Here is a 26,868-nt window from a genome sequence, read left to right as displayed (position 1 = left end):
TTTTGGCTCTGGTTTCCTCCATCCTAACCTGTGTCATAATGATAAATGGTGCTATTAGGATGGCTTATGTCCACGGAAGGAACCCCATCCCTGAATCATAAACCACTGAAAGAAAGGCCTGCAGTGATTGCCTCCTTTCCCCCCATGGTCTCTACTGTCCTAGCAAACTGCTGGGAGTAACTCTCATGCCTACATGGCGAGTTCTAGGGGGAGGATAAGTGACTGTGGATGGACCATCCATCAGGTGATTATGGTGTCCTTCAAGTGCTTTGCCTTTGGAAGTTTTGCCTGGAGGCTAACATTTGGGCCCTGGAGTCAGAAAACATAAGTGCAAATCTCAGCTCTGCCACTAGCTCACTGTGTGATCTTGGCAGGACATTTAACCCTGGAACTGTAAGTCTGTCTCAGTTTCCTCATCTATACAATGGAGGAAAATAGAATCTACTTCAAGCCGGTGCTATGAAGATTAAATGAGGTGATGTACATACTCAGTATAACGCCTAAAAAAACACAAAGCAAGAAAAAAGGCAGCTATCACTATAATTCTTATTTGCCCCAATAACAAATGGGTGTGTAGAGGATGAAATTACCAATGCCTTAGAAATGTGACTTCATTCTAAGGCCCTAGGGTTAATCCCCTGGGAGAACTCATGTGGCCACGGAAGAAAATCCTTTCAATCAGGCATGGAATAAATCTCCAGCTCATTACGAATTTGGGTTTGGGGTGTGAGGTAATCCACACTCTTTCGAATGAAGGAAAGTGACCTAGGAAAAGCACCCACCAACTTGGTTCTTATTCAATCACAGACCTTCCCTAGCAATTTGGGGGAGACTGTAAAAGGAGGAAGGTCTGTTTGAGAAATTACCTTTGAGGTTGACCAGGTACCTGCAGCCAAACCCTTGAGGCCATCAGGGATCCCAGGCTGGATGGGCCACAAGGCTGGTCCTGTCTGACCAATAAACTGAAGAAGGAGGTCCTATAGGGATGCTATAAGATCACCTAGTCCAGTTTACTCATGTTACTAATGATGGGAAGTGAAGCCCAAGTTGGGTAAGAGCCTTGCCCAAAGTCGGGAAGATAACTGGTGGCCAGGCCTATGATGACGTTCGTACAGCTGCACAGTGGCCAAGGATGAATCTCTTCTTCAGCCCAGGCCAGCCATGTAGATTACGAACTTGAAATTTCTTTGGGGGCACCTATGTGTTTGTCACTTGTGGTCCTCTCTCCAATGCCTCCCTGCTTCTGTAGCAGGCACCTACCTTGTCCTTGCCTCTCTGTCTGGAAAAAAAAAATTGCATTTCTAATTCACATGGACATGATTACCTATTACCCTTTGCCAAACATACTTTACTCATTCAAGGTTTGTTCTGGACTTGAGAGAAAGGGATGATGGCTGATGGGACTCCACGTAGCGGACAAGCAGGCTGTCAGCACGGGGTTAACGTGAGAGCCCATGAGTCCTTCAGCAGAACACCACACATTTATCATCATTCACACAGCAGACTGTCTGACACTGATGAAGAATCAACAAATATACGCAGCAGTTCTGGCATCTGGCAGGCCCTCTCCTGGGCTGGTCCCCAGTGTGCATGCCCACTGCTGAAACAATTCTTGTGATGAGTTCCCAGAAAGGGGCTATAAAATCCAAAGAGCAGGCAGCTTTGCTGGAGCAGACATCACCACGTGCGATGATGCCACAGAGGAAAGGAGCTGATCCAAAGGGAGAGGAGGGAGAAGTAAATGCGGAGCTGAGCCAATGGCTTTGAGAAAAAGATGGAATCATGTACTATCAGTTAATGACAGATCATGCCTGGTGGACCTGAACTTCACCATTAAACCAAGCTCACTGTGGGGACACAAAGAGATAGGGCTGGCTTGTGCTTACCAGCAGGCCTGGTGCAGCATGAGTGCTCCATATATGCCTGTGGGGTGACGGGGTGGGTCTCTATGTGCCGACCAATGCCATGGTTTCTTAGAAGTTAATCACAAAATAGCAGACTGTCAGAACCACAAAACACCTTAAAACTAATCTAGTCTAAGAACTCTAATTTATAAATGAGGAATTAGACACAGACGGGCAATGACTTGGCCAGTATGACACAGAAATACAGCAAAGCTACCTCATATACACTTGTTGGAACAAGGCTATCCTGGAAATGACTAAATACTGCTCTGGAACCATTTAAATTCTTATTTTGGCATCTTTTGTTTCATCATTAGGCTCAGTTTTATAAATAAAGCTTCTCTGAAACATTGTCCCTGGCTCTACACCTGCAAAGGAGCAAGCTGAACACACCCAACGTCTGGCGGTCATCGAGGTACCATCCTCTCCGAGGATGCCTCAGGGACTAGAGCCCAACCCGACCTAAATTTTCACAGTTCCAACGAAACAAGAATACCTGTTATATCAGAGCAAACTCGGATGTTCTTTACCTCCCTGGGACTCCAGTGGAAATGGCACCCAAACCTCTGGTCTGCATCCAGAGACCATATTATATGAAGTTATAGGCAAGTATATGTGAACCCATGGAGGCATAACTTCCCTGGCTGTTGTGTATATTTCAACCCCCACAATTCAGTAAAGACTCTAAAAATTAACCATCCCAGCCGATGCAGGGGACCAACTCTTCTGACTTTAACATATTTTACTTTTTGAGTCAAAGAATGAAATCCTACGAAGTGTCTTGAAGGTATTGCTATACCCACTGTCGTAGACATTTATTACCTGGGGTGACACAAGCAATTTAATCTGGAAAGCAGGTCCTACCAGCCTTTCAAGTGGCCACGAAGCCCTAATTCCATCCTGGCCTAGCTGGTGCTAGGGACAGCCACACTTCCTACCCTACTGACAGCACCACAAAGAAAATCCCAACCTACAAGCACCCTATGAAGGAGAGAAGACAGACAACTGGAAGGTCACAGGCATTTCTTATTTTCTTGTGCTTAACTATTTATTATTAGTCTTTTTTTTAAGATTACCAAAATTCCCAGCATTTATGTTTCTGAAGCAGTGATTCTTAAGTACAAATCTGATGATGTGACCCCTATACTTAGAACCTCTATCTTTGCCTCACCTCCTAGAGCACAGTCTGATTTCCTAGTTTTTGGTATTAAACTGACTGAGCCTACCTTTACAGGGTCAATATCTGCTTTTCTCCCCTCTCCAATACATACACACCCCCCTACACACACAGGTACACATGGACCACTACCACCAAGTATTTTTGTTCCAACCCCCCTCTACTGTTTCCCAGAGCCCACCAAGGATCTTCGTGTCCCTGGACCAGCATGTGGGCTTTTTCTCAGTCTGACACGTCTTCTTTACAAACCCACACTTCTCCCCTCCATCCTCTCTGCCTCCATAAGGCTTTCTTCAAGGCCCCACCCAATACTCCTCTCCCCCAGGAAGTCTTGTAGGGCTGCACGCCCATGACACCATGGTCCTGTGAACATGTCTGCTCAGGCTCCTGACTAGTATCTAAGGGAGAACATTGCTTCAACTTAACCAAATTATTATAGTTATTCTGACAGAATATGGGGTATGCTCAGGCTAAAAGCCTTGGAGCCCATCCTGGACATCTCCCTTTTCTGCCCTCACCACTTTCCCCCATCATTCAGTCCTACTGATCCAACAGCAGCCAGCCATATGAGCCTCTTACAGGTTTCTTTCATGTGCCATGCAAATTCAAGTCTATATGCCTGGGCAAATGCTTTTTGCCTGCATGGCACATGTCTGCCCCTCGTTCAAGGTTCAAATCAACTACCTTTCATGAAGTATCTCCTGATCCTGTGAGTTCTACCTCAAGCAGAATCGACCATGACATCATCTGTTCCAACATTACACCTTGTTCAGATGCAACTGTGACATTCACTATAGCATAAGTCTCTCTTTTTAAGTCTCTCTTCCTCAATATACTATGCACTCCTCAAGGGTAGTGACTGAGTCTCATCATTTTTATGCTCCTGGGTTGGAAACATGGGCAACCCCCAACACATGACTTTTTTCAGTGAAGTAAGTGAATTTATTAACCTGGACCTTTAGAACTTTCTCCTTTAATATCTGGACATTATCACTAATGAGAACACAAACATATGATGTGGTTTTAAACAACAAGAATTCAACAGACTTAGTCTTCCTAAGTCAGGGGTGCCTGGGTGGCCCAGATGGCTAAGCATCCAATTCTTGATTTCAGCTCAGGTCATGATTTCACAGTTCTTTAGTTCAAACCCCATGATGGGCTCTGTGCTATCAGTGCAGAGCCTGCTTGGGACTCTCTGTCTCCCTTTCTCTCTCTGTCTCCCACCTGCATGTGCTCTCTCTCTCTCTCTCTCTCTCTCTCTCTCTGTTGAAAAATAAATAAACTTTTTAAAAAAGAAACTAGACCACTTTCTTACACCATTCACAAAAATAAACTCAAAATGGATAACGGACCTGAATGTGAGACAGGAAACCATCAAAACCCTAGAGGAGAAAGCAGGAAAAAACCTCTCTGACCTTAGCTGCAGCAATTTCTACTTGACACATCATCTCCAAAGGCAAGGGAATTAAAAGCAAAAATGAACTATTGGGGCCTCATGAAGATAAAAGTCTTCTGCACTGCAAAGGAAACAATCAACAAAACTAAAAGGCAACTGACGGAATGGGAAAAATTATTTGCAAATGACATATCAGACAAAGGGCTAGTATCCAAAATCTATAAAGAGCTCACCAAACTCCACACCTGAAAAACAAATAGTCCAGTGAAGAAATGGGCAGAAGACATGAATAGACACTTCTCTAAAGAAGACATCCAGATGGCCAACAGGCACATGAAAATGATGCTCAACGTCACTCCTCACCAGGGAAATACAAATCAAAACCACACTGAGATATCACCTCACGCTGGTCAGAATGGCTAAAATGAACAAATCACGAGACTATAGATGCTGGCAAGGATGTGGAGAAACGGGAACTCTCTTGCACTGTTGGTGGGAATGCAAACTGGTGCAGTTGCTCTGGAAAACAGTGTGGAGGTTCCTCGAAAAATTAAAAATAGATCTACCCTATGACCCAGCAATAGCACTGCTAGGAATTTACCCAAGGGATACAGGAGTGCTGATGCACAGGGGCACTTGTACCCCAATGTTGTTGGCAGCACTTTCAACAACAGCCAAATTATGGAAAGAGCCTAAAAGTCTGTCAACTGATGAATGGATAAAGAAATTGTGGGGGCGCCTGGGTGGCTCAGTTGGTTAAGCGTCCGACTTCAGCTCAGGTCATGATCTCACAGCTTGTGAGTTTGAGCCCCGCGTCGGGCTCTGTGCTGACAGCCCAGAGCCTGGAGCCTCTTCAGATTCTGTGTCTTTCTCTCTCTCTCTGTCCCTTCCCCGCTCACACTCTGTGTCTCTCAAATAAATAAACATTAAAAAAATTTTTTTTAATAAAAAAAAAGAAACTGTGGTTTATATACACAATGGAATACTACGTGGCAATGAGAAAGAATGAAATATGGCCTTTTGTAGCAACGTGGATGGGACTGGAGAGTGTTATACTAAGTGAAATAAGTCAGGCAAACAACGACAGATACCATATGTTTCCATTCATATGTGGATCCTGAGAAACTTAACAGAAGACCGTGGGGGAGGGGAAGGAAAAAAAATGGTTAGAGAGGGAGGGAGCCAAACCATGAGAGAGTCTTAAAACCTGAGAACAAACTGAGGGTTGATGGGGGGTGGGAGGGAGGGGAGGGTGGGTGATGGGTAGTGAGGAGGGCACCTTTTGGGATGAGCACTGGGTGTTGTATGGAAACCAATTTGACAATAAATTTCATATTAAAAAAAAAGAAACCCTAAGTCCAACTTGAAAAGCAAAAATTTCTAAAGACAACTACGAAGTGGGTGGTTATAACCACGGGTTAACACCCACACGAAGAGGATGTGTATATAAACCACAACCCTCCTATGCATCTCAGGGCTGAAAGACCTTCTGTATTCCAGAGATCAGACCACTTCTCAGGCTGGGTAAGGATCCTTATGTAGCGCTTCCAAATTCCCAAGAGATATTAATTTTTAGGACTTAGGAGTGAATGAGAAATATGAATTCTCAGGAATCCTCAACTATTCCTGGAAGCATAAGTTTTTCTACATTCTTCACAATCTTTTATTCACATGTTTTTTAAACAAATAGGAAATGTTAAGTTTAGTACTGTTTATCAAGCAATGTAGCCTGAAGTGAAAATTCAAACAGTGGAAATCATCAGCAAACATTATCGGGCAGTACTCAAATGATGGCAAAGCTCATGTTGATAGTCTCAATTTCAAGACTTACTTTGCTCCAAAACTATTTTTTTGAACACCACTCAGAGGACTTCTCTCAAGTATAGTATGCAAATACATTTATTAGTATTCCTATTATTTACAAGAGCAACTCACACCCTTTCAAGAGGGCAGCAGCTACCAGCAAGACTGACCAGACTGTCACTGCTCTTGCCAACGTGTCCCTGTCCTAGTTCTTAGAAATGTCAACCTTAACCTTCAAGTCCACACACCAAGGATTTCCTGCTCTTGCTTCCCACTGGACCCTGCCACTCCTTGTGCAGATATCCCTACCCTCAGCAATCAAGATAAGTCCCACCTCCTGCCACTTCCCCACTTCGGTTGACGCCAAAGAGGGCAGTGATGACATCCGTTGTGGTCCAATTTCACTTGGCTATGGCCAGAGTGGAGCCACAGCCAGTGCCTACAGCAAAACAGTGGCTGGAAAGACTCTTCCGGAATAATCTTTTCAGCAATAAGTAGATGTACAGGTATCTATTTCCTGACATCGATCCCACATGATGAAATTCAACAATCTGTGTCAAAAAATTTTACTGATACATTGGGGGTGGGGGCTTCCAAGAGTATATGTAGCACTGCTGACTTTCTTCTTTTGGTTATAGAAGAAAGACCCTTCATTGTATCTAATACCTTGGATTTCCAACGGGTTTGCCTAACTTTAGATACAATTATTTCACTCTATATGAACAGCTAGTCAAAGAGTAAAGCACTGCCTGATAGTAATGAACAGGAGCAGGACTCCAGGAGTTTTATGTGACTACGACCTGCCAGGCTGAGCGCCTTGAACACACCCCCCCTGACTCCTCACACACCATAACCCTCTGACAGTAGATGCTGTATGACCCCATTTTACAGAAGGGAGAAGCTGAGGCTCACGTAGCCAATCCCAGTCCCACGACCTTTGCCTCTGTCCTGTCTGTGCTCTCTCATCAGCTCTAAGGCAGACCTGTCAGCTCAGAGGCCTGAGAACCCGCCCAGGCAGGGTCCCGTCCCAGGAAGCCCCATGTTTGTTTGCTGGCAGCCAGCATCACGTGCATTTTATTCTCTTGTTAATATCAAACTGCCCATTCAAAAACAAGATTGAATTTGTTTGCAAAATCAGAACTAATTGCTTCCAAAACAAGGATGGAGGACACTCAGCCGACGTGGTGGCTATTTTGAACCAGAGACAAAATAATGAATGTTAATTGAAATGAAAAACATGTTAACCACTGAAATAATCTGTCATGTAAAATGATGCTATAATTCCTCCGTTGTTAGGGTTATTTGAGTCATTATACAAAGTCATAAAATTACACAGGAAGAGCATAATGGCCTGTGTCATTTACAAAAGCTGCTTTGATGACAGAGACAGGCTCTCATGTGAGACACTCTCTATCCTGGTACCTATGGGCTCCTGAATCCCCATCGTCTTCCAAAGGGAGAAGATTACAGATGCAAGATCCTGTTCAAAGAGAGGCAAATTTTCCGAATAAACAGATGCCCATTAGAGAACAATAGGAAAAGCTCTCAGTATGCATGGAGTAACTATGGTGTGCCTCTGAGTGTCCTAAGTGCTACTGGGCACCCGCATGGTATAAAGATGTGTTTACAGATACTTGAGACTTCAAAGGGCAAATACATAATAAGAGCAGCTATGCATTTATGAGGACCTACTCTTCTGCTGATGCTGTCACTACCACCAATAACAGCTAACATGTTTTGAGCTCTCGCAATGTTCCAGGTACTGTTTTAAGCCCTCCACACAATATGCCAACATCACCAAGAGGTAGAAAAGATGTCATGAAACACTGGGGAGCTGTGTTGGGGCGGGGGATGAGTCAGGTAGACTGTGGGAGCAAAGCAGACCTGAGGGGATGGGAAGGACCGCTCATGGTGGGTCCCAGTCATCATGGGTGGACATCCCACTGATCCACTGATTCAAACTGACACATCAACCACCAGAAAGCCAGCACCTCTGTGTGCCTTTTCCCCACCTGACTTGATCCAGTTCACAGGCATGCTTGCAACCCCTCATCAAAAAGGTTTCCAGGGGCGCCTGGGTGGCTCGGTCGGTTAAGCGTCCGACTTCGGCTCAGGTCATGATCTCACGGTCCGTGGGTTCGAGCCCCGCGTCGGGCTCTGTGCTGACAGCTCAGAGCCTGGAGCCTGTTTCAGATTCTGTGTCTCCCTCTCTCTGTGACCCTCCCCCGTTCATGCTCTGTCTCTCTCTGTCTCAAAAATAAATAAACGTTAAAAAAAATTAAAAAAAAAAAAATTAAAAAAAAAAAAAAAAGGTTTCCAAAGTACCTTCAAACCCAGAGGAAAACTACGTATTTTTAAAGTCTTAGAGCAGAATCACAGCCACCAAAAAATCATGGGCCTGGTATGCAAGGAATTCCAAAAGCAGGAACATCTTTCCAGGTGTATGTGAATGTCATTTGAGTCTCTATGACCTGCCCGTCACCTGAGCTGTGTAAAGGTCGAGGCAGCTGGGGATGAATCTACTCTTCGGAGATGAGAAGATTCAACAGCCAGATGAGAGTTTCCAACAACACTGTGCATGCAGGTGTAACTGAACTCAAAGTGATGAATAAGATACACACCAAAGGGAACAAACTGTCAGCAGGGGAGGCCAGAGGGTATGAGAAAGGGAACTTCCGCTTTTTTACTCTCCATGTCTATTATTTGACTCTCTCACAACCATGTGCTGTTGGTCTAATTTGTTCCAAATCTAAAAAAGAAATGCATTTTCAGGGGGTCATGGGTGGTTCAGTTGGTTAAGCATCTGACACTTGATTTCGGCTCAGGGTATGATCTCAGTTCGTGGGTTTGAACCCCGCATTGGGCTCTGTGCTGACACCACAGAGCCTGCTTGAGGTCCTCTCTCTTCCTATCTCTCTGCTCCTCTCTCTCTCTCTCTCTCTCTCTCAAAATAAACTTAAAAAAAATTTTTTTTAAAGAAACGTATTTTCAGAATTTTTAAAGAAATGCATGTTGCCAAACCCACACCTGACTGCCAGTTCCCCATATCTCCAGTTTTGTTTAAAGAAACTAGCAGTTTCTAGTTTCCAGGTGGTTGGAATGGAAGAAAGATCTGCTAGGCGTGGAAGGAAGGCTGAAAGAAAGGGAGTTAGTTCACCTGGATAAAGGTGACCGGGCCTCAAAGGTTTCATTGAAGACTCAGGGGTCAGATCACTGTAACTGAACTAAATTTCCAAATTATTTTGATGGTTTGTTCAAGGAAAGCTATCAAAAAATTAAGTATAAACATTCTAAACGCAGCTAGGATTATAGACATAGTCTTTACTTTTTCAGCACTTATTAATCACCTACTGTGTGCCAGAAATCGGACAAAGAATTCAAAGATAATGCTAGCATTGTAATTGATAGACTTCTAATGAACACATATCACATGTAACCATTATTACTAAAGCGTAAAGATCATAATTACTCTGAATGTCTGCACTGATTTGAGGTAGGTGTTTCCTTAAATTAACTCTTTTATTCTTATTCACATGAGACACTACAGATTCTCACGGACTGCTAACTTCTCCAAGAAAATCTCCACACAGCAAGAAATCTGCTGTCCATTTCAGGAACCACCCCTCCCCCCACAAGCCATCCTACCTTTACGAGTGCCAGAGCCATGTGTGTGGCCAAAAGGGCACGAAGAAAAGGAACTTGCAAGACAACAAACACAGATGTCGTCTTTCTCCCATTTTTTCGACATTACTTGAAATCAAGGTTTCCTTACACTTGAAACCAAATATATATTATGTCCAGGGATCCTACTTCTAGCCTAGACTATGTTCTGGGTGTTTCCTGACCAGATGAGGAAGATTAGCAGGCTGATGTGATTATGTAAATTCCACTAACAGGTTGGAGTCATCTCCCATTAAGAGAGTGACAGAGCATGGCCAGCGGACCCAAGGGGCTCTGGGAGGCAGAGACAGTGGGGGTTTAATTCAGAGTTCAGCCTGGTAAACGAATGTGGCCATGGGGACCTACAAGTAACAAAAATCTGCGTATGTGAGCACACACACGCACACAGAGACACATACAGGGCCCAAGTAAGACTGCTTTGTGAAGGAAAATGCCAAGCCAGCAGTGTAATAGCAAGCTATTAGGGAAATGTAAGTGAACGCTTGAGCTTTCTTTATTCCAGTAGGATAATGGATAGCAGTGTACTCACTTAAAAAAATCTATTTCTTCCTAAAAGGGGGCAGAAAAGAAACTGTGACTATTACCCAGTGACCTTTGGCAGCCCTGTTTGATTTCTTGTTTTACTGCTCTCCTTTGTTTGCTGGCCCAATAAAGAGAGGTCCCTTTCCAGCCCTGAGATCTTAGTGGAAATCTTTAGCAATGGACATGCTAATTGGAAAAAATCAAATGATAATCAAGCAAGACCGAGGCTGAGAATTTCATTTGGCCTCCCTGCTTGAGCATTTATAATCCTGAGCCTTTGCAGGAGGGGCCGGAACAACTGAGGGTGTGCTAACACAGCTTCCAGCTAAGTGTGAGCTCAGGTGTGCACACAAGGGTGAGGGGAAGCGTGTACACTTTCACCATCGGCTCCGCGGCTATAAGCTGTGAAAACATGTGCTTGCATTCCTGGGAGACAATTAATTATTATGGGCATGTGCAAGAGAGAGAGAGAGAATATCCACATTTGTTTTAGAATCACCAGCAGCAAAGCACCCTGTTCTGGGATGGCTGTGTAGGATCCACCTTAGGAAGAACAAGCTAGCAAAGTGAAGCCAGTGTGGGTAGACCGCACTGCATCCGGGACACTGCTCTTTCCAAGACAGGCCCAGAGACAGACAGGAAGCTGACAGGCTCATGGTGTTCGAGGAGATGGACACCATCACCCTCACACCATCAAGAGCGGCCGTTCTCCAAAAGCGCTGCAGGAGGCAGAAACAGCCACACCAAGCATCGTGGCGAGCCCCCAACCTAAAAGCTCTCTTCCCAGTGTCACAGGACAGAAGCTGGAGCCTTGACAAGGTTCTGTGGCCTTCACTGGAGGGGAACGTTCTGGACAGGTGGCCAGGAACTAAGGCTAACTCCACAGGCTTGGGTGTTTTCTAACGTCGATCTTCCCCTGCCACAACAGTCCCACCCTTCTGCAAGCGCCCACTCAAATACCACCTCCCTCTGAGGGTATTTCAGACATGCTACCCCTTCTTCCAAATCCCTTGGATGTGTCCTGCAGCTTTTTATCACCAGTCACTGAGCTCTCCTCAGTCAGGTTCCCAGCTGTTTCCATGCACAGACACGATGCTCCAGAATGGGTTGGCACGGGGAAGAGTGAATCAGCACGTCCCAATGCTATTCCACAGCAGAACCTGGACCAATGTGCAGAAGTTACCAACAGAAAAAAACTTTCAACTCACTGTAAGCAAGATGCCTCATACAGTGAGTGAGAGCAGTACAGAGACACATCATCTGTCTGAGAAGGCTGAGGAAGGAGGCTCTTAATGGTCAGAGGTCACCTAGAGGCAGGGGGTTCTACAGAAGGCACATGATAATTTGTGTAAGCACTCCTCTATGGCTGGACAGTGAGGAGGTTGCTCCATTTCTGCAATATTGTCATTGAGAGCACTGAATACTCTCGGATATAAATCTTAATGTGCATCTCTTTATATTCATGAGACAGATTTTTCCAAAATGGAATCATGGGGTCAATGAGGCCAAAATACCCACCAGAAATGTGGCACCGACTTACACTGCCATCGACAGCACCTTGCTGGGACCATTATCCCCTTACCCCAACCTTCCACCCTGCAGGTTTCTACCATGTACTGCTCTGAAGCCAAGTGTTTGGCCACACCACCAAAGGTGCACAAGTAATCGACCGAGTCATGAAGAGCAAGAAACCAACGCTGCCCCAGAATACCAGGTGAAAACGTGGCACAAGGAGAAACTGGTAAAGTTGAAGAATGGATAGATCAGGAGGAAATAAAACATCACCCTGATATGTTCCTGTCGGTGGGCAGGTCACTGTGGGCTCACACTGGAGAGCAGGAGCTCCTCCCAGCAGGTGAGTAGCTCACTGCCCAGCCCCTCTGCACCAGGCTTCTCCCCAGGTCCGAGAAGGACCCAAAAAAAGGCTGCCTGCTGCCTTCCCGGGCTTCCTTCTTGCTGAGCAAGCAACATGGGCCACACACAGCCCTGCTCAGTCTTGTTCTGAAGGCGGAAGGGCCAGTCCCATGGCCCGAGGGGTGGAGGGGTCAGACCTCATAGAGAAGAGATTCTGGAGCCTGCAAGCCTCCTGGACGAACCAGAAGGATGAATTTAAGCCAGTCTCAGGGGAGCTGCAGGGGAAGAGTGACAATCTAGGCAGGGCTTGTTCCCGACAGCTGCCAGAGTGGATGCCCAGTATGTGCTCCTTCCTTCCCTAAGGCAGAATCAAAGGCCGTTCTGAAGCACTCTCAAGAACAAACCTCCAGCTCTGAGAGACTCAGGAGCTCAATGAGACACATGACATCTTAATACCTCCAAGGCCAAGCCACTGACCTTCAGCTGTGTCCAATCTCTTAGCACAGAGACAGGACGGGCAAAGAGACATGGCACCACAGGAGCAGGCCACCAGGTCAGGACAGAGTGCAGAGTCTGGACTACACTGTTCCTTCCCAAGAACAGGTCCACTTTCACACCAGACTGACACATTGCCTCCTGTTTCCCTGTGGGGGGGTTCACAGGGACATTCTGAGCATTTCCCAGGTGTTCAAGAATGTGGTACAACATAGACAACCCTCGCCTGACTTGGAGCATTGCTTTGTGACTCACTGACCGATCCGAGCTCCTCATTAAAGACACCAGCCTGGCCCTGCATCCCCAGCTTCCTTCTCAACTTAACTGATGCATTTATCCCTTTAATAGGTCATGAATATGTGCCAAGACCTGAGCTCATGCTCCAGAGGGAGTGTGGGCAGTGCAAGTAACAGAGGTGAGCATCACAAGGAACAAGTAGGCACCCCGCCAGTAGGGAACCTACTAATCATGACAACTGACTCCATCCAGAACACTAAAAATAGCAGGGCCTTTGCATGCGTGAGCTCATGTAGGCCTGAGCAACTCTGTGAGGCTTGGAGGACTGATCCTCTATCTAGATTCAGTGAGGAAGTGGAGACTCAGAAAGGAGATGGACTTTTATTGAGCCCCGACTATGAGCCAGCACTATGCTTACCACTTTCCTTATCACTGTGCCCTGGGCTAGTTTGAAAGTCAGCATTTGCTATGGAAATGGAGATTTAGTGCAGACAAGTGTCTCGAGGGCAGAGGGCAGAAAGATGGGCTTCGGGGCAGCCTTGCCCTGGCCCCCCACCTCTGCCACATAACGGCTGTGCGACACTGAGAAACTCACAGTGTGCGTGAGCCACAGTGACCTCACAGGCTCTTAAACCACTAGGAATACTAGTAAATTCTGCTAGTGAATCCTGCCCCTTCTCCGTCTCCCACCCATGTCCAGCCCCAATGCAGCTGGAAACAGTCGCCCCCTTCTTGGAGCTTCAACTTTACTCCGTCACATTTTTTCTTTTCTGGCTTAGATTATATACATCTTTGCCGCTAATGTCCTCTCATAGGCCACAAGCTTCGATGAGATCTTCAGAGTCTTCATGTGAACACACGTAGACAGGCAGGGCCCCTGGCTTTCTTCACAGAGTATACAATGTGGCTTTAAAAAATGAGAATTCAAGGAAACTCAGTCTATCCTAAGGCACACAATTCTGTCACTCTCCAACTTAAAGCCACACAAGATGTCCCTTGTCACATGGTCTGAGAGCCAAATCTGTCCCGTGGCTTTCAAGGCTCTGCAGGCTCTGGTCCCACTACCCCTTCTAGTCTCAGGCAGCCATGCTCCCCTTGGTCACTGCCTACCTACAGCACAGGCCTCTGTCCTCTTCCTTTCTTTAGGATACCAAGTCCCATTCCCTTCCCTGATTCAGGGTCTCTGCAAAGGCTGTTCCCTCCTCTGAGGACACTTCTCCCTACCCTGTAACCACCTGGAACCTATCACCTTTCACCCACCCAAGATGGCACAACCAACTAAAGGGATTCTGTTATAACACTCTGCTCTTATCCCACTTGGTGCTTAGGACAATTTATCAGATACTTAATTTCTTTTTAGCTACCTTTTCCTATAGACTTTACTCTCCACAAGGCTAGATTATGTCCATTCATCACATTATTCCAAACACATAGCAGCATCTGGCATACAGAAGGCACCATAAATATTTGTTGAATCCAGAAATTATCACAGATACCAACTTAGTGGATTCTGAGTTAATGACCTTTAGCCCACCATGACTGGTTTATGTGAGCTGTCTTGTGAGGGCTAATCCTGCCAAAATTATGACAAGTCCTAAAGCCCTTTATCACCATCACTATACTCACAGATGGCCTCCCCTGGCATCTGCCGAGAGGAAGACTCTTAATTCCAGGCTGGACCAGAGCCCTGTCATCTTGCCTTCCACTTGGGAGATACTCATAGCCATGGAAGGTCTGAGCCATGGCCTTCTCCCTCCCATCAGGTAATGAAAAGCAGGACTTGCGGTTCAGTGGAAAGCAGGATACACCAGCACTTCCAGCTGTGGCAAGATCATGAGCAAGGCTGGCTGGAAGAAGGCCCTTTCCCAACTCAGTAATACAGCCGCATGCATTTCAGTGTGTGCCCGTTAAAAACATCATTTAAGAGAGTACCTTGGAAAGGTACCAAGGTCCCTAAACTAATTAACTTTCATCTCTCCTGTCCCTCTGCGCTTGGAGGGCCCTGCCCTCTGCCCACCCCCTCCATGAGGAACATTAAAGACAGGACATTAGCCTGAGAACATTCTATTTAAAACAAAAGTACTTCTAAAGATAGCCTTGGATGCCCATCTAAATCATCCTGAGTCCATTTTCTGGCTCCAGAACCTGCATGGTCAGTGCCCCAGATGGGCCCTACTGTGGTGCCTGATATCCATAAAGAATGTCTTTCATGGTTCATTGGTTGAATTAATCTGATATAAAATGTCTAAACTGGAAAACCTGTGAATTGGGATCTTGATGAGTTTAGGCAGAACAGCAAGCAGGGCCACAGCAGATTTAATAACAAAGGCAAAGGAAAGATATTTCAGAAAATTAAAGCAGAAGTGTGTGTAAGTGGGAAATTCAATCTGACCCCTTTCATAAAAGATGATGTGTTTTGTGAGAGGTCACAGAGGCCTTGCTCCCCTGCCTCAGATACCTGGATACTCCTCTCTCTGGATACTATAAAGGGCCCCCAGAACGTGTGGGTAACGTAACACCTTCAGCGAGTTGCAGGGGGGGCTTGAGCTCGTCTGTTTCCTAGTGTTTAGGGACCTGCTAATGTAATGCTTCACACCTGCTTGGCACGCCCTGAGCCCTGTTGGAAATCACACCTAGTGATTACCTCTTCAAAACCAGCACACCCACCTCAATCTCCTCTTTCTAATCCACTTAAATCTGAGGCATGAAATATGCCTCTCTGTACATTTCTTAACAGACGGAGACACCAATAAACAGAGCAACTGAGCCCATCATCCAAGGGAGAACCACACAGCAGGGTAACGCACTTAGGCTTTCTAACAAGAGAAAGAGAGAGGAATGGAGAGGGAGGTTTTATCATTAGTCCCTGACCCTGTGAACAGACATTCCCAGCACCACAGACTCTTGGCTTTCTACCTTTCCAGCAACTTTGTACGTGATGCACATTCTGGGAATTTAAGAATTTAACCATAAAACGTTTCCAATCTCCCACAGATAGACATGGCTTAAAAAAAAAAAAAAGACAATGATTCAGCACATTGGGTATTCCAGGAAATACCTGGAAATACGAACTACCCTCTCTGGAAAGGGGGCTTCTCAAGCAGCACAACCTGGGAGGGAAAGGTGACAAGCCGGTGGCAGGTGCCAGAGAGGGCCCTGGCAGGGCAGAGGCTCTGGTCCTTAAGAGTCACACCTAGAAACAAGTGTCCAGCCAGCCAGGATGCCATCAGACTCGCTGGGAGAGATCACCCGGTCACTGCCCTTACCCGCCCACCATCTTTAGGTACAACCTGTGTTGGCATTGGCAGCAGAGTTTAAAAAAAAAAAAAAAAAAAAAAGGCAGGGGTGGGGTGGGGAACAAGGCAGGGCAAAATTTGAGTCTGGTAAATTTTATTGACAATCACGATTTTAATGTATTTATAAAACTCGCCTAGTGAATCTGCCCCCCCAAAGTAAGATCTACCTCTCGCTGAGTCCCCTTTGTTCCAAGGACTAAAAATTCTACACAATTACTCCCATCTCCATTATGAATTGCTTTTTACTCTCTGCTGCTCTTGTCGTCAAGCTCGTGTAATCAATACTCTCAATTTCAGAGAGGAAAACAAAGGAACAGAGAAGGTAACTGTGAGAAGTCAGCAAAACTCCTTCTGCAAAGTGTGTCTAACATGGTGGGTGGTTAAGAAGTGGCATTTCTGCAGTCAGAGTGGCCAAAATGAACAAATCAGGAGACTATAGATGCTGGAGAGGATGTGGAGAAACGGGAACCCTCTTGCACTGTTGGTGGGAATGCAAATTGGTGCAGCCGCTCTGGAAAGCAGTGTGGAGGTTCCTCAGAAAATTAAAAATAGACCTACCCTATGACCCAGGAATAGCACTGCTAGGAATTTACCCAAGGGATACAGGAGTACTGATGCATAGGGGCACTTGTACCCCAATGTTTACAGCAGCCCTCTCAACAATAGCCAGATTATGGAAAGAGCCTAAATGTCCATCAACTGATGAATGGATAAAGAAATTGTGGTTTATATACACAATGGAGTACTACGTGGCAATGAGAAAGAACGAAATATGGCCCTTTGTAGCAACGTGGATGGAACTGGAGAGTGTGATGCTAAGTGAAATAAGCCATACAGAGAAAGACAGATACCATATGGTTTCACTCTTATGTGGATCCTGAGAAACTTAACAGAAACTCGTGGGGGAGGGGAAGGAAAAAAAAAAAAGAGGTAAGAGTGGGAGAGAGCCAAAGCATAAGAGACTGTTAAAAACTGAGAACAAACTGAGGGTTGATGGGGGTGGGAGGGAGGGGAGGGTGGGTGATGGGTAATGAGGAGGGCACCTTTTGGGATGAGCACTGGGTGTTGTATGGAAACCAATTTGACAATAAATTTCATATATTGGAAAAAAAAAAAAAGAAGTGGCATTTCTGGAACCAACCTCTCTCCCCCTTTGTTTTCCTCAGTGACCAGGGGTAAAGAGATCACGGTGATGGTTCCTGTTTATTAAAGGTGGCTGATTCAGAAGTGGGCCCAAACCCAAACCTCAGTTGCGTAAATTCCACCAATTGCCTAGAAACAGCACCAATCCCTCATCAGGACTTTACTCAGGCTCAGAGCAGGGAAAATGAAGATCCCTCAAGGTTAAAAGAGAACACAAGGCCTCCTAGGAAAAAAGTGTGAGCTATATAAAGATAAAAATCGTAATAAGGAATATGAACATGATCACATTCTGGAAACTGGCCATGCCTTGAGTTGTGAAAGTACCAGAACGCCACTCAGACACCTAGGAATCACCCACTTTCTACATGGCCATGTGTCTTCCAAACCGAGAGAGATATGCATATGTATAATCAACCCGCTCAAAGCCCCTGTAGCAGGAGGCAGTGCTTTGTTGTAAAACAAAACTGAGATGAAATAACCATCATCCTTTCAAATGTCCTCTGAGAGTTTGGTATTTGAGGCACATTCTGTCATGTACTTCTCTCTGACCTCAAACACTTTGATTCTCTTTTTCCAAGTTCACATAAAAGACAGAAAGCTCTCAGATTGGTCTACAGCACCATGAGTCTTGACTCAATCAGAATTCTTCGCTGGTGCCGAGAATTCGTTGTTATTCCAGATAATTAGGAAGCAGAGATAAAGGGCCATTACGTTAGAGAGGCCTAGCCCACTGGGAAGACTGGCCATCGGCTCCTTGTTTAAAAACAGATTAGTTCCCACTGCTCCCAGAAGGCTTCCAAGGGTATGCTCAGATATGCTAAGCCCCATCCTGACACCCTTTCCTCCTGTTCACAATACGCTTGCAGAATTCGAGAATGTGGCTTGTCTGCAAGGCTTAAAACAAATGCTTCAATTTTCCATTCTCCAAATGAAAATCAATGGCAACAGAGAGGTAAAATCAATGTTCACCGCTCTGTAGGGAGAATCCCACCCCTAGCTCCCGCCCACCCAGAGCAATAAATCAGAACTAGCCATCTTGACTGGCAGTGAATCCCTGAGAGCAGAGCCCTCTGTGGCTTGTATGACTTTCTGTCCATCCCCCCGTTTCCCACGAGGGTGTTTTCTTTAAGAAAGCCTAAGACAGTATTTCTAAAACCTGAGTCAGGAAGAATAACACACTGTTGCATAAAAACTCTTTTTCCCCTAATGAGTCCTTTTGCCGGTAGGATCTTTGGTATCGAAGAACAGAGTGTGACTATTTCCCTAAGGATCCATTCTGCATTATCTAGTCTTAATGATGGCTCAGACACCCACTGACCTGCTCCCCCGGACAACCAATGATCTGCTTTCTGTCACCAAAGATTAGCTTGCATACTCAAGAAGTATAGGTAAATAGAAATCATACAGGATATACTCCTTTTTTTGGTCTGTGTTCTTCCACTTAGCATAGTTATGATGAAATTTATCCATACTGATGGATGCATCAATAGCCTATTTCTTTAACTTTTTTTCATGTTTATTTATTTTTGAGAGACAGATATCGAGTGGGGGAGGGGGAGAGAGGGAGACACAGAATCCACAGCAGGCTCCACGCTCTGAGCCGTCAGCACAGAGCCCAATGGGGAGCTTGAACTCAAGAACTGTAAGATCATGACCTGAGCCGGTCAGATGCTTAATTGACTGAGCCACCCAGGCCCCCCGTCTTTTTATTGCTTAGTAGTAATCCATTGTATAGATGTACCACAATTTGTTTATCCATTCACCTGTTGATAGACATTTGGGTTGCTTCCAGCTCTTGGCTATTACTAGTAAAGGTGCTACGAATATTCATGGTTGAGTCTTAGAACGGACATATGCTTTCAGTGCATAATCCAGATACAAACCTTTTGTCAAACCTGTGTTTTGTAAATATTTTCTCTTGGTGTGGCTTGTCCTTTTATTCCTTTTGTTATTGTAACAGTGTCTTTTGAAGATCAAGTTTTAAATTTTGATGAAATCCAATTGGCTGATTTTACTATTATTTTCTTGCTTTTATAGTTCATGCTTTTTCGTGTCCAAAGAAATCTTTGTCAGACCCAAGGTTACTACTCCTGTTTTCTTCTAAAAGTTTGATATTCTTAGCTCTTACTGAGACAGAAAATCCCAAACAGGCTCCATGCTCAGTGCAGACCCTGATGTAGTGCTCGATCCCACAACCCTAGGATCACGATCCGAGATGAAACCAAGAGTCAGACGCTCAACCAATGGAGCCACCAAGGCACTTCCCAAGTTCATATTTTATATACTATGTTATACAATCTTTAAAATTTGTAACTACAGGGGCACCTGGGTGGCTCAGTTGGTTGAGCATCCAACTTCGGCTCAGATCACGATCTCACAGTTCGTGGGTTCAAGCCCTGCATCAGGCTCTGTTCGGACGGCTCAGAGCCTGGAGCCTGCTTCGGATTCTGTGTGTGCGTCTCTCTCTGACACTCCCCCATTCATGCTCTGTCTCTGTCTCTCAAAAATAAACATCAAAGTTTTTTAAAAATTGTATCTACAAAGATTTGTCATATCATAAAATACTCACTTATAAAAATCAACTGAAGAAAGCCTAATACAAATTTTTCTATATAGGGTAAGCATGACGTGATGACCAAGTTTTAACAAAAATGAACCAACAGATAAAACCTAGGACTAGAAAAAAGAATGGATGGAAATGTGCTGGGATGTTTAATTACTGTTTTTAACTGATGTGAACATTGCCTATTTCTTGTTTCTTTTTACTCTTCTGTATTGTTAGTGTCTCCTGTAATAAGCATCGAATATCATCATATTAAAAATTAATGCAGATATTTAAAAAAATCATTTAAGAGATGGCTTCCCGATCCCAGGAAGGCTTCACAGTGCTCTGTGGCACTTAAATGGCCCCTTCAGAAAACCTGAAAGGTGAACAACACTACCGAGAATTCACCCGCTCCCGAGCCCACTCACGGTGGCTCGACACAAGAAAAGATGAAGCAAAGAACTTCCAAGCAGAATTCTCCAAAGAGAATGTGAGATTACCTGAAGCCTCTAGATGAAACCAGATGCAAACCCAAATGTAAATACTACCCTAATAAAGGAGAATTCCAGCAAAGGGAGACCCCACGTGGCACCCCACCAGAATTCTCGCCCGTCTGCCCAGATGTTCAGTGGTCACAAATGTGCGTACGTCAAACAGCTTCTCCACTCACTCCATCTCAATGGGCAAGGAAAGCTAATGAAATTCTCTCACTGATGCGCTCACTGTCCTCTGTCTCAATCCATGTGACAAGACAGCCTAAGTGTGCAGCCTCGTAATCAGCCTGAGGCTGGCCCAGCCGCCTCTCCATGTGTGTGTAGTGCTGACGATCTGGCAGGTGGGATTTGCCTCTTGAGCTGCTGCAGAGGCCAGACTGGCTGATGGGATTGTCTACAGATGTTTCTCAGAGAGAAAGATTACTTCCCTGATTGATGAATAAATAGAGTCGTCAACACTGTCTCCTTGGTCAGAGGGGACCCCTGAAGTACAATGTGGCAGGACAGATGTTTCATCTGGGAAGGTGTCCAAGACCCCAAGAAGAGGTATGTGCTCGACTGATACGGCAGGCCGAGGTATTCAGTCTGTGGGAGGGAGGTGGGGAGGTTGGACCCACAACGGCAGTGAACACCACTGCAGAGCCTTCCTGGCTCAGACCACCTCCCAAATCCGGATAAGGGAGTGGGTGCGCTGCCTCAATCACAGCCTCCTCTTTGGGCTGTTTTTCCAGTGAACAAAAGGTCCCTATCATCAGGAATGCAGCCATCTTCTTAGCCCTTACCTGCTGTGAATCACAAAGAGGGCGGCAGAAATGACACTGTAATCCTCATGCTAAACCTCACGGCTTCCCCGAGAAGGAAGGACAAGCAGGCAGAGTCACCAGAGGAAGAAGCCAGGCATCTGGAGGGGGCTACCTTCTTCTTAGAAACATGCAACTGTGGGGTTTCCTGGCTGACCTTCCAAAACGAATGACATAATAACCATCATCGTAATTGTTTTAGCAAGTGGCAGACCAGCCATCATTATGTGACACTAGACTATATGCCTTAGACAAGTGCGCGTCACTGAACTCTCACACAAGGACACGCACAAAAGAGCCCCTGCAAGGATTAGCAACAATTGCTACCCATAAGGTCTCTTTAAGAATCACTAGTGGGCGGCGCCTGGGTGGCTCAGTCAGTCAAAGGGTTAAGAGTCCGAGTACTGATTTCTGCTCAGGTCATGATATCAAGGTTTGGTCCGTGAGTTTGAGCCCCGCATTGGGCTCTTGGGCACTGACAGTGCAGGGCCTGCTTGGTATTCTCTCTCTCTCCCCTTCTCTGCCCCTCCTGCATGCATGCGCACTCTCTATCTCACAAAATAAATAAATGAACATTAATAAAAAAACAATCATGAGAGGATGCACCCCAATAAACAGGAAAGAGGAATGGGTAAGTATTTTCATTAAATCCATTTTACAGACGATGAAGCACAAATTCTGAAAGGTAAAGTACATGCCAAGGTCACAGAGCAAGGTAGTAGCCAGCCTGGGAAAGGAACCCTGGTTGGTCTCATTCCCAAATCCATGCGCTTAGTCATTGTAATCCTGTGGCCACCAGAATACGAGGGAGATGAGGATTATGCTTTCCACACAAGCAAACAAGTGGTGGTGTTCCCAACAAAGAAACAAGGCACACCCAGACACACACAACCTACACCTGGATAGGCCTGAATACCAATATGGTTGCAGCCTCCATCTTGCACAGATTTGAGCTTAATGCTGACCATCTCCTGTCCGGCACTTTCAGAGGGGCTCTATTCCAGGAGGAAACAGGCAATGGTCTATCCATGTTGCACATCCATATACACACACATACAACCAGATGCTTAAAATCTAGAGCATTATCTCAAAAAGGGTATTTAGCTATTTGCAGCAAAAGAGGCCCCCCTCTTACAACCTTCAGAGAAGGAAGAAATCATGTGCAGCAGGAAACTCTAGGATAGTTTTCTCAGAATATGTCTGCCTGGAAAACTTCTAGTGACAACAATTTTTTTTTTTTTTTTTTACATCCCACTCCACAGTGAACTTAATTTTCCTTGAGGGTAGGAAAATATGTAGCTTCAGTGTGTAACACAAGCCTGGCACATTGTAGGTGCTCGGTATCGTTCTGTTAAATGACAGTGAATGAATGGAGAGACAAGGACAGGATGAAGGGAGAAGCCGGCACACGGTAGTAACAGAAAACAGGAGTTTTGGAGCCGGACGGTCCAGGGTTTGAAACATGGCTGCCACTTCCTAGATGTATAAGCCAATTACTAATGCTGCTCTGTCTCACTCCCCTCATTTCTAGAGTGGAGACAAAAATAAATCCCAGCTTGACAAAAGGGCAGGAAGAATTCACGGATGTGGTGCTGAGCACAATGCATGCATGGTGTGTGCTAGGGTTTGGGAGTGAGATCTATCTTTACTTCCAGGGAGAATACTCCAGTCTGGAGCAAAGAGTAAAACACATTATATCTTGCATCTCAGTCTTATGGAGACAAAGGGTTACTGTTTTTAGGTGACCACCAGGCTGGATCTGTAGCTGTAGGGACCAGGTTTGCAGAGGCAGGGATGTTGAGGGCTCTGCTCCAGGGAGTTTCTCTGCTGGACCATGATGGAGCTTCCCAGGCAGTTTAGGAGGAAACCACTTAGGGAATGGAGGGAAATTAAAACACTTTGCAAAAGGAGCAGCCAATGGGACCAGCATTGCTCAGACTTCAAGAACTGCAGGAAGGGAAAGGACCCATCCGGCATGGTCCCATGGTCGAAACGGAGCTAATGAGCAGAAGCCACAGGAGATGCACTTCAGTGGGAATCGAGTCCCAGAAAGGCTGCATCCTTTGCTTGAGGTCATGGCCCAGCACAGGTGGATGGCAGAGCACGTTGCCAAGTCCAAAACAGGTGTGGTGACTCCAGTGCCCATGGACTGAACACCTACCTCTCCATTGCACAGCAGTACAGAAAGAAGGGAGAACAGGCCCTGCAAATGCCTTTCTCCCATCACCACCAACCCAACCCCACTGTTAAAGAACACCGTGTGTGTGTGTGTGTGTGTGTGTGTGTGTGTGTGTACACGCACATACGTTCATGCATGGGCACATGCTGGTTCTTGCTCCGAGTATTTTTGTAGGACTGAAGGCCCACCAAGGAGACTGAATTCAAAGGCTCTTTCTGCCCTCTATAAAAGCTTTCTCCCACTGGATGGAGAAAGCTGGGAGAGGTTGAGGGTAAAAAGGCAAAGCTTTAAAGATCTTAAAGAAGAGTGAGGAGACCTCCCTCCGTGCTGGGGAAGAAGGTGATCAAGTACTATACCCTGAGAAAACAGCAAGGCGTGTTCTCAGTAGAAATGGTGGTGTGGTGGTGCTGAGGAGGAAGAACCCCAAACTAGGGCGCCCCGACTGGCGAAGATGCCCACGGCCCATATATCTGGGCATGAAAGCAGACAACCCTCAGACTCCGAGGAACCTCAAAGGATTATAACACTGACAATGTCAGTGACAAGCAAGAGACTAATGATTCAGAACCTGTTTTCTTAGCTCTAAGCTTCTGGGATCTCTGGGGTCATTCCTGAATGAGGAATGGCCCCCACAATGACAAAGAAGGGATTTTCCGTGCATCTGCTCAGATGAGGGCTCAGAGTTAAAGTTGATTTAAAATAAATGCAGGTATTAAAATTTTTTGCAAATCTGTGTTGGAGAATTGAGATGCATACCCCAGGATGACTGGAGGCACCAAATACCCTACAAAATGGCGATAGAAACGCCTGCTTTCCTTCCCCCCTTACTGTCCCCCACTCTGAGATTGGGTACCCCCAGATCTGTCAGTCGGAGCGCGCTTCCCGGCCCCCGGCCTTACCTGGGGAGAAGGTGTTTGCGGCTGACACACAGGGCAGTCTGGTAGTCCTGGGTCACACACACTTTGTGAGGGCTGCACTTCACCTTCAGGCAGGGGTCTTTCGATGGGTCCAGGGCTGAGGCAAAAAGAGCAAGAAGAGGGGTGGGGGTGAGGACTTCTAAGGAAATTTAGTTTCTCTTTCAACTCAAATAAACAAATGGGAAATAAACAGACCATGTGTTTGCACTCTGGGCGGTTTTCTTAGGCTGATGGGGATTGGAATGAATACCCAAACCGAGGGGAATTCTGTGTCTACTGCACATGTTCTGCTTCAGCATCAGGATACTGATTCCTTTGTGCTTTGGGGAGTTTCAGCATCTCCATGTCGGGCAGGAATTACTTTTAAAATCCTTTAGAATCTTACATACTCCAAGGACCAAGAGCTCCTTTTCCCTCTTTGGTTATCTGTCTGCAATTGCTTTTTATGACTTCATCCATGCCTACCTTTACTTATTTCCTACCACGTAGAAAGTCCTTGAGGACAGAGTTTTTTTGGCTCCAGTTCAATCGACACGGACTGTGTGCATCAATAAGCCCATGTTAAATTTTGGAAAGAGCTTCAGGAGGCCCAAAACCATTTTGCGCCATGCAAAGTTCCAACATAATAAGGAAGGGAAAAAGCTTACACATAAATATTTATTGTGCGAGGCAGAATGAGATAAGGGCCATGACGGGCATATAAAATGATAACGGAGCTCCAGAGAAAAACAGAGATCAATTTCTGGGGCAAGGATTAATGAAGCATTAATATGTGAACTGGATCCAGAAGGATGGGCAGAGTTTGGGAAAGCGAAGTTACAAAAGGCAGTCTAGACTGCCATGGGTGGACCATCACAGGGCACTTGATCCAATCAGTAAGTGTGGCTTGTGGGTGGTAATGATGGCGAGGGGCGAGGGGTGGGGGGCGGTGTGTGGAGAAGGGATGTGGAGTCGACCAAGGCACTCCAGAAAGGGTCTCCCAAAACAGTGGTTCCAAAACTGCACAGTTTTCCAGAACAGGCTGAGCGGCGGGCCCCGGGCTAATCAGCGCCCCACACACCGAGGTGCGCACGCTCATTACGGCAGCGAAGAGGCCGCAGGGAATTCTCCGCAAAGCAAAAGCAATTGTGCTGTCTCCCAGCTCCAGGCCTAGGCCTATTAGGCAGTAAATCCTTCATAACTTTCTCCTCAGCCCGTGGAGGCGAGGCCTCCCCGTGTCCTCCCCACGCAAACATTTGCTTAAACAAACTGGCATCCTGAGCAGGGACAGCAAAACTGCCATGAGAAACGCCATTGTGCCCACAGCTGCCGGGTCCCCCGGCCACCACGAGACCCCTGCACTTAGAGAAGTCGCGGTTCCTCTCAGCCCGCCCAGGCCCAGAACCTCCACACCATTTTCCTCAGACAGCAGCTGGGAGTTTCTCAAGGGACCTGAACACACAACATCCGGAGGCGTTTCTGCTGCTTGAACAGTTCAGGGCAGCTCCGTCCGCTGCAGCAGCACCAGCCGCTATAAACACAAGGCAGGGTGCATTTTTAGGCCAGTCAGGCCAGCAACAAGACCCAGGTCCTGGTCCCAGGGGAGTCATCTGACAGAGCCTACGCCCCAAGGGATCGCCCGGCTGCCTGAAGCTTAGCAGAGGGAAACGAGGTGCAGGAAGAATAAAAGAAGCTGATTCGAGCCCCAGCGACAGGGCATTCACTTTGAACTCTTCAGCTGAGGGCTGCATCTGGGAAGCAATGGCAGCAAGGCTTGTGTCCGCTTCCGGAGTCCTTCAAGCCTAGGCCTTCCAGAAACTCACAACAGGAGTTTCTGGTCCCAGGTGGAAGGCTCCCAGTCCTGGGGATGGCCTCAGACCACTGGCTCTTTCCTCGTGCAGTGTCTCCCACTCCCAACCCCAGGGTGGCTGTCCAGCCAACTGTGACTTGCCTTCCCAGGCTCATGCAAAATGCAGCCAACCTGAAGAACGATTACCAGATGACTGCTAATGACGGACCGTGGCAATCCTCCACTGCTCCTTCTCACACGCCCAGCCACCACAGGATGAGGGGAGACATCGGGGATCTCAAGGAACTTGGGGACCAGACCACAGGCAGCCCCAGCCAAGGTGCCAGCCTAGGTGCTTCCCTGATTGGTGCTAAGTGCTACAGAGCCCTTGGGATTTTCATGGGAGTGTATCACAGAGATGGAAACTAACAGGCTGCCCTAGGAGGGTGGGTATCCAAATCTGAAGTACTCCATGACCAGCTTCGTGGCCAAATTTGAGGTTCTTTTTGTTTTTGCAGCCAACTGCACAAACACCAATGTCCGTCGACAGGCAGTACAATCTTGAAGGAAGTAAGTCAGCCGAGCATAGTTTGCAAGAGCAGACTCCAGACCCGGTGTTTTCGAGTGTGAATACGGCTTACTCATACCTCAGCTGCC

At 46.3% G+C, this 26,868-nt stretch overlaps 1 protein-coding gene across 1 annotated transcript in view; it reads right to left on the bottom strand.

The window, feature by feature from the left end:
• The window catches only part of SPOCK1 (SPARC (osteonectin), cwcv and kazal like domains proteoglycan 1), a 516,896-nt gene that overhangs the window by 135,621 nt on the left and 354,407 nt on the right, over positions 1-26,868 (bottom strand). The window contains exon 4 of the mRNA XM_019424249.2: positions 24,426-24,540. Coding sequence (XP_019279794.1) covers positions 24,426-24,540 — 115 coding nt within the window. The remainder of the gene's footprint in view (positions 1-24,425; positions 24,541-26,868) is intronic.

The sequence above is a fragment of the Panthera pardus genome, unplaced genomic scaffold (assembly GCF_024362965.1).
Source record: "Panthera pardus isolate Hobbes unplaced genomic scaffold, ASM2436296v1 HiC_scaffold_2, whole genome shotgun sequence".
Lineage (NCBI taxonomy): Eukaryota > Metazoa > Chordata > Mammalia > Carnivora > Felidae > Panthera > Panthera pardus.
This window is presented reverse-complemented; position numbering and strand designations above follow the sequence as displayed.